We start from the raw sequence: 7,915 nt of genomic DNA, 5'->3' as shown, positions 1-7,915 counted from the left end.
GCGATTTCAGGCGGGCGCCCGCCGCACAGCTGCATTGCCGCGACGCCTGGCGCGGCGGCGGCACTCGTGGCGGGCGCGCGCGCGTGGCTGGCGGCGGCGCGGGCGAGGGACGACACATGTGAAGAAAGGGTCGCAGACACTGCCCACTTCAGCATGTGCTCGACGATCACGCTTGTGGCAGAAGCCGAGGACCTTTCCAGCCTTGCAACGCGCAGCAGCGGAGGACGAAAACAGGGAAAGGGGGGAGAAGGACCCGCAGGCGGCGGCGATGACGAGGGCAGCGCGTGGCTCGGCGCGCTGCGGCGGCTCGGCGCGCTGCCGCTGCTGGCGGCTGCGCTGGCCGTGCCTGGGCTCGACAGCGGGCACAGCGCGGCCATCGCGTCGGCCCTGGCAGCACTGCTGTATGGGTGCGAACAAAGGCAGCAAACGGCGGCGTGGGAAGAGGCCAGCGCGGCGGCTGGCACGGATGTTTCAGGCCTGCGACGGCGCGTCTGGGCAGCGCTTGTGAGTGCACCAGCCCCGGAAGGCGTCGCCTTGATGGGGTGGCTCTGCACCTTCCGGTGGCGCTGCAGGGGTGACATGGCCGCAGCGCCTTCTGCGCTGTTGTATGCTGCCCAGTGCTCTCATATGTGCATAGAGGCACAAGATGCAGAGGCTGCGGCGGACCTGCTCTGGGATGTCGAGGCGTGGGCGGCGAGGGAGTGGGCAGAGTGCGGCGGCAGCGACAGCGGCAGCGACGGCGGCAGCGATGGCGGCAGCGATGGCGGCAGCGACGGCGGTAGCAACGGCGGGCGAGGAGGGGTCCACGAAACGGCGCGCGCGGAGGGCAGTCAGCGCGGCGGCTCTTTGGGGCGCACGCTGCATGGAGAGCAAACGGGAGCGGCGCAGGCGGCTGACGGGGAGCGCGCAGAGCGCGTGCTGGAGTCGCTGCTGCGCTGGGCCTCAAGGGGTGCTCGTGCGGGAGCAGGGGCCGAGCGCGCGGTGTTGGTAGAGGCGGAGGCACGAGACGCGCTGGCGCACCTGCGCTCCAGGCATCAGTCGCTGGGGCTGGCGGTTGAGGAGGCGGGGCTGGCAAAGCAGCAGCAGCAGCAGCAGCAGCAGCAGCAGCAGCAGGAACGGCAGCAGCAGCAGCAGCAGGAGCAGAAGCAGGAACGGCAGCAGGAGCAGCAGCAGGAACAGCATGCTCATCAGGTGAAATTGCAGCACCACTTGGAGCGAGTGCGATTCCAGGAGCAGTTGCAGCACCTGCAAGTGCACGGGCAATCCGAGCAGCAGCAGCAGCAGCAGCAGCAGCAGCAGCAGCAGCAGCAGCAGCAGGAGGAGGATCACAACGAGCACGCAGTTGCCGGGGCATCCACAGCACAAACGTCATGTCAGGCACGCCAGCCGCACGCCGGCAGCGTCGTAGGCGGGCGGCAGTCTGCTGTGTGTGCGGCGTGCGCCACAGCCCAGGGCGCTGAGGGGGCGCGGCTGCACCTGTGCCGCGGGTGCCGCCTGGCGTGGTTCTGCTCTGACAAATGCTACAAGGGCTACTGGCCGGCGCACAAAGCGGCATGCCGCGAGGAGCAGGCGCGGCGGGCGGGGCAGGCGGCGTCAAATATGGGGCATGATTAGCATGCTGCCACAAGATCTCTGGTCCGGAGGTAGTCACCTATTATGCCTTGTCAATATTACCCAGCATTGACTGCTTTTGAAATGATATCGCACAACCTCCCCAATACCACCCACGACCTTCTTTTGCTGCTTTGCTTGTATCTTTTGCCTATGTCAGGCTGGAATTTGAAGCAGGTTGGCAGACCAAGCGGTTTCCCTCAATTGTTGGTTTGGGTAGCCGTCTCTCAGATTCTGGTTTGGGTGATCCCTGTATTATGTGCCTCTCACATGGCGGCCTTGAGCACTTGATGACACATGGCGCAATTCTCGGGATGCCGCTCTCCCACGGCGGCAGGCGCGCCAACTTGCGCCCTTCTCTGCAAGCCAGTTGCCTTTGTTTGCACACAGCTCGCCACAGCAATGCCCCCTTCATCAACATCCAGATGCACGCAAGCTAGCAAGCCGACAAGGAAGTTTGCCACGCCTGCCGCACACCCCGCCATGAAACAACGCTGATGCAGCTGTATGGGTACCGGCTGGTTGGTGCCAGCTGTTCCAGTGCCACCTGCCCAAGAGAGCTCGCCTAGCGGAACCCGCTGTTGCCGTTGATGCTTCAACGTCCAATCCAATGAGCCTGGGTTGGCTCCATAATGGGGCAAGCGTGGGATGCTGTAACAGTCCTGATCCTCATTCTTGCTGCCACTGTGGCATACTTGGTTCAGGGATCATACGCCTGGACCCAGAGTCGACGACTCTTTTGGCCATGATGATGACTGGATGCCGGTGTGGCGAAACGACAGGAATCCAGCTCTGGGGCTTGGGAAGCGCGGCAGTGCGGTCGGCACGGATGTGCACGTGTACGAAGGCACAGCTGCGGTGTCTGTCACATGCAGCCGGGTGACAGCAGATGCAGCTAGGTTTGTGGGGGCTGCCCTTGGTTACACCACGCAGGGCTCCCTCTTGCATCCCCACGAGCGGCGGCTGAATCAGGTGTGTCAAGCTTTTGGGGAGCGGAGGGGCTCGTGCTCAGATGTTTTATCTGTAGTGCTTGCCAGTGGGTGGAAAACCAGCATTTATGGCACACACGCAAGGGGCGGCCAGCCCTCAGGACTTGCAGTGCCGAAGGTCTGCAGGGGAGCCAGGAGGGGGATGAGGCGGGGGGGGGGGCGTCAGCCCCAGCCCAGGCCGGGCGTGGCAGCGGGCTTGCGCCGCCGTAATCGACGACTGCAAAATATGCAGGTGGGCTCGAATGTATGCCACTCCGCACTAGCTCAGGTTCCCTCGGGCTGATCCACATCAGGCATAGGCCTCAACGCAGCTCCCTCGCTGACTGCCCCTTGCTGGCACCCTTTGGGACATGTGGTGTGATCAGCGTCGCCGCAGGCTCACTCTGCGCCAAGCACACAATCACCACTTCGCCCCGCCTCTTCCCCGTGAGATGGTGGCTGTGATGGTGGCTTGCAGCGCCGGGGAGGTACGATTGGGGGGCTGAGGGGGACCGCCACTAGTGTTTGAATGACTTCACTTGCAGCACTTACGATCAAAGCAACCCCGCTGCAGCCAAAACCTCTTCAACTGTACTGGCCAGCTTGCAAATAATTGCGTGTTGGCCTGTCAGGTGCAATGTCAGGTGTGGAGAAGGGCGAATGTCACAGTCAAAGAGGCGCATTGAATCAAACTGCAGTGACGGCGTGACTGAAGTCCTGCTTCAACGTCAGCGCACAGACTTTGCACAGTGACGCTGTCAGGACATCATGGAGCCCGCCCAACGACGGTGTGCACCCAGCCAGCTGCGAGGCCTAAAACAAATCACACGTAGCAGGTAGCATTGTTGGTGCACCACTGGAGGAGGCGGCTGGCGCGTGAGGATTTCTCAGGTGGTGTCTTGCTGGGGTGGCTGGCGCTGCCACTACGACAGCCCGCGCTCACCCAGGCTAGGGGGCACTGGCTCGTGCAGCATCAAGGGTCACTGAGCGGCACCGAGCGCCTCTGAGGAGCGTCGAGCGCGCCCCCTGATTGCCAGCTCGGCCTCCTGGTGGCCTGAGTCTTGTCTCTCGCTGTCTATGTGCAGTGCACGGCACTTATCCTCAGTGCCAGAGCCCCAGCCACGCATGCGTGTGTCTTGAAGCCCCAGCGGCCACAGATTTAGCACACACCTGCCGCAGTAATGGCACAGCGCCGCGTTCTGCAGCGATGCCGCTGCAGCGAGGTATGCATGCGGAAACATGGATGCACAAAATGTCTTACTCTAGTCCATGCCAGCAGCTGGGGTGAGATTAAATGCCGCCTGACCACACATAGCATGCAAGAAAAGCATGGATATATAGCTTGCAAAGAAACTGCAGTGCACCCACAGACCCTGCCAGGGGTCCTTGCGCATGTACTCACCTGCATGACCACAAGAAGACAGCCAAGCGACCGAGACCCGTATTGCACCAGCCATGTGCTTAGAATACGTGGGCCCCCGCTGCAAGGCCACACAGAAGCGGCGAGCGCCCCTCGCAGTGCGGTGAGTACGGTATGCAGGAACAGCCGTTGTCGCGGATGTGCAGCGAGCGTCGTGTGCCGGTACGCATTCACGCTCGGCATGCAGGAACCTGGTGGGGTGCGAAGTGACCCCTCCCATTAAAAAGCTCCTTGACACGGTGTCAAGCCTGACGGTGGGACGGTGTCAAGCCTGACAAGTCTCCAGCCCGCTGCCCGGCCGATAATAACAGACAAAGCTGAGGCCACAAGCGCCCCCCCAACACCAGCATCGTGAGCCGACACAGATGATGGGGCTGCAAGGTGGCTTCAATTGCAGCCCCAGCTCCCCAGACCGCAAGAATCAACGGCAGAGCAGCATGCAGGCAGGCGGAACTTGAGAACTGGCTCACAGCGATTTGGCCGTGAGGGGGAGGGGGGCGTCCCTCTGAGGGAAGGAAGGGGGACGGCCGTCAAGAGGTGAGACAGGTGTGTGTCAGTTGTTGAACGGGTACAAGCCTCTCTTTACTCAAAGGATATCATACCTCAACTGCCTTGAAGCGCAGCAAACCGGCATGCAAGCCCAGCATCATTGAGTGTGGCGCATCAGCATTGGCGCGAGCGACGCTCCTGCACCATATTTTACAGCGCTGGAGATACGACCCAGAATACTTGTGGTTTCAACCATGGACGCCTTCTTGGCGAGTTCGCAGCTGCACTGGCATCACCGGTACCCCAGCGAGACGCCGCGACCTTACTAGAGCGCATGGAGACGAAAATCAAGAGAACACTCAGCCATCACAGCGACCGGGTCCGCGAGGGCGACGCCATCAGCCCCGCAGTGTTTGTGCAGGTCATGAACTCGCTGGTTGTGCGCCCCGGCAGTGCGAGCGGCGAGGTCGGTGCGGCGTCGAGTGCCTTGGATGCAACTTTCAACTTATTGGAGGTGGGTGGCGCCATGCCTTGCAGCGCCCCGCGCCCTCTCTGGAAGCGCACACTCGAGCACGGAGATGGGGAAACCGCCCAGTCACCGACTGGAAGCATTTCGGCGTTACCGCCTCCGCTTGCTGCCATCGTCCCATTAAATTGCATCATTTCAAAATCCTTGGACCGCCATGTCCACGAGCTATGCTCCTCAACCGTCCCTGAATGGCAGCGCGCCGTCGTCGGCATCCTGCTGACCTACACCAGCCCGGTCAGCCGCGCGTACGACTCCGTCCGCACGCCCGCCTGCGCCGCCGCCGCCGCTGCCGCGGCCGTGCGCGCGGACGCGGACGCCGTCGTCGCGGGCGCATATGCTGCAGGCGGACGCGGAAGCGGCATCGACTGGCTCGAGGCCCGGACGCGCGTGCTGCAGCTCAACCGGATTGTCAGGGAGACCTTCTGCTGCGGCGGCAACGCCGTGGTGCCCGCCGCGGCCGCCGTGATGGCAACGCCCGGCGCGCCCGAGGCGCTGCTCCGCGCCGGGCTGCTGCCGCGCGAGGCTCTGGTGCAAATTGACGCGCCGAGCAGCAGTCCGTATTCGCAGGAGGGGGACCATTTCTGGACGTTTGTGCGGCTGGCGCAGGTTTTCATCGACGGCGAGGGGGACGCCGCCGAAGGCGCGCTGCAGCTGGACGCCGATGGCCGCGCCGCGCTCGCCGCGTGGGCGGCAGTGCAGTCGCGCATCGCGGCGCCGCTCGTCGACGTAGTCTGCGCGCGCCTCGCGGGGGAGCCAGAGCGCGCGGATCCCGCCGCGGTGCTTGCCGGGCTGCTGCTGCGCCGCGGGGACGACCCAGAGGCAGGAACGCCGCTCGCCGCCGCTTTGTTGGCGCGCGCGTGCGAAGTCCTCCCGCCGCTCGCGGCACACGCGCAGCACCCAGTCGCGACACCCGCCACCCGGGTCCTGATATGGGGCGCAATCGCAGCCCTGCTCGCCGCTCCTGGCCGCCACGCCGCGCTCGCCACCGCGTGCGGCAGGGACCTCGCCAAGCACGCGCTCGCGTTCCTCGGCCGCCCCGCCCGCTGGGCCGTCGCCGGCGGCGGCGTCCCCGCGGCCGCGGCCGCCTCAAGCCAGGAGATGCTCATGCACGAGGCCGCTGCGCTGTGCTCGGCCTCCCGTGCGCTCTGGCAACTGGCGGACGCTGACGTGGGCGCCGTTTCATGCGGGCGCCCGCCCCACAGCGGCATCCCCACGGTGCCTGGCGCGGCGGCGGCGCTCGTGGCGGGGGCGCGCGCATGGCTGGCTGCGGCGCGGGCGAGGGACGACGCGTGTCGAAACAGGAATGCAGACGCCGCCCACTTTGGCATGTGCTCAACGGTTGCGTTGGTGGCAAAAGCCGAGGACATGGCCAGCCGTGCAACGAGCAGTGGCGGAGGAGGGGAAGGGCAAGAACAACACGCAGGCGTCGGCGATGACAAGGGCAGCGCGTGGCTCGGCGCGCTGCGGCGGCTCGGGGCGCTGCCGCTACTGGTCACTTCGCTGGCCGTGCCTGGGCTTTACAGCGGGCACAGCGCAGCCATCGCGTCGGCCCTGGCAGTGCTGCTGTATGGGTGCGAGCAGGGGCAGCAACTGGCGGTGTGGGAGGAGGCCAACGCGGCGGCTGGCACGGATGCGTCGGGCCTGCGGCGGCGCGTCTGGGCAGCGATTGTGGGCGCACCAGGCCCCAATGGCATCGCTTTGATGCAGTGGCTCTGCAGGTTTCGGTGGCGCTGCAGGGGTGACATGGCCGCCACGCCTTCTGCGCTGTTGTTTGCCGCCCGGTGCTCATATATGTGCACAGAGGCGCAAGATGCCGAGGCTGCGGCGGACCTGCTCTGGGATGTCGAGGCGTGGGCGGCAAGGGAGTGGGCAGAGTGCGGCGGCGGCGACAGCAGCAGCGACTGCGACGGCGCCCGCGACGGCGCGCGAGGAGGGGGTGCCGAGACGGCGCGCGCGGAGGGCAGTCAGCGCGGCGGCTCATTGGGGCGCACGCCGCACGGAGAGCAAGCGGGAGCGGGGCAGGCGCCTGCCGCGCTGCGCGCAGAGCGCGCGCTGGAGTCGATGCTGCGCTGGGCCTCGCAAGGGGCTCTCGCAGGGGTAGGGGCGGCGCACGCGGCGTTGGTAGAGGCAGAGGCGCGAGACGCAATGGCGCACCTGTGCTATAGGCATCAGCTGCTGGGGCTCACAGTTGAGGAGGCAAGGCTGGCACAGCCGCAGCAGCAGCCGCTGCCGCCGCCGCCGCCGCCGCCGCAGGAGCAGCAGCAGCAGCAGCAGCAGCAGCAGCAGCAGCAGCAGCAGCAGCAGCAGCAGCAGCAGCAGCTGCTGCAGGAAGAGGATCAAACCGAGCAGGCAGTCGCAGGCCCATCCACAGCACCAACATCGGGGCAGCCACACCAGCCGCACACCGGCAGCATCGTGGGCGGGCGGCAGACTGCTGTGTGTGCGGCGTGCGCCACAGCCCAGGGCGCTGAGGGGGCGCGGCTGCACCTGTGCCGCGGGTGCCGCCTGGCGTGGTTCTGCTCTGACAAATGCTACAAGGGCTACTGGCCGGCGCACAAAGCGGCATGCCGCGAGGAGCAGGCGCGGCGGGCGGGGCAGGCGGCGCCCAAGACGGGGCACGGTTAACATGCCGCCAACAAGCTCTCTGGTCCGGAGGTAGTCAGCTTACATGCCAACATGCCTTGTTCAAATATGCCGTCATTGACTGGCTTCTGAATGGACGTCACATCACCTCATTAAGACATTTCACGACCACTTCCCCCTGCTTTGCTTCCCTGATTTGCCTGTGCCAGGCTGGGTGTTACTGCAGGTCGCATCCCAAGCAAGCGCTATCCCTCAATAGTTTGTTTGGGTTGCCCTCTTTATGATGGTGGTTTGGGTGATTCCTTCATGGTGCGC

General features: G+C 65.2%; 3 protein-coding genes across 3 annotated transcripts in view; all 3 read left to right on the top strand.

The window, feature by feature from the left end:
• The window catches only part of MNEG_1509 (hypothetical protein), a gene marked incomplete at both ends in the record, with an annotated part of 1,752 nt that extends 1,630 nt beyond the window's left edge, over positions 1-122 (top strand). Inside the window, one exon of the mRNA XM_014050014.1 lies at positions 11-122. Within this exon, the coding sequence (XP_013905468.1) occupies positions 11-122 (112 nt within the window). The remainder of the gene's footprint in view (positions 1-10) is intronic.
• Positions 123-153: 31 nt separating this feature from the next.
• On the top strand, positions 154-1,614 carry MNEG_1508 (hypothetical protein; the record flags this gene model as incomplete). The annotated part of the gene is made up of 1 exon (XM_014050013.1): positions 154-1,614. One exon carries the CDS (start codon positions 154-156, stop codon positions 1,612-1,614), a length of 1,461 nt encoding a protein of 486 aa, XP_013905467.1.
• A 3,208-nt stretch (positions 1,615-4,822) lies between these two features.
• On the top strand, positions 4,823-7,642 carry MNEG_1507 (hypothetical protein; the record flags this gene model as incomplete). Its single annotated transcript, XM_014050012.1, has 5 exons — positions 4,823-4,954; positions 5,213-5,862; positions 6,016-6,155; positions 6,819-6,980; positions 7,476-7,642. 5 exons carry the CDS (start codon positions 4,823-4,825, stop codon positions 7,640-7,642), a joined length of 1,251 nt encoding a protein of 416 aa, XP_013905466.1.
• Positions 7,643-7,915: the final 273 nt, after the last annotated feature.

This window comes from Monoraphidium neglectum (assembly GCF_000611645.1).
Source record: "Monoraphidium neglectum strain SAG 48.87 unplaced genomic scaffold scaffold00152, whole genome shotgun sequence".
Classification (NCBI taxonomy): domain Eukaryota; kingdom Viridiplantae; phylum Chlorophyta; class Chlorophyceae; order Sphaeropleales; family Selenastraceae; genus Monoraphidium; species Monoraphidium neglectum.
This window is presented reverse-complemented; position numbering and strand designations above follow the sequence as displayed.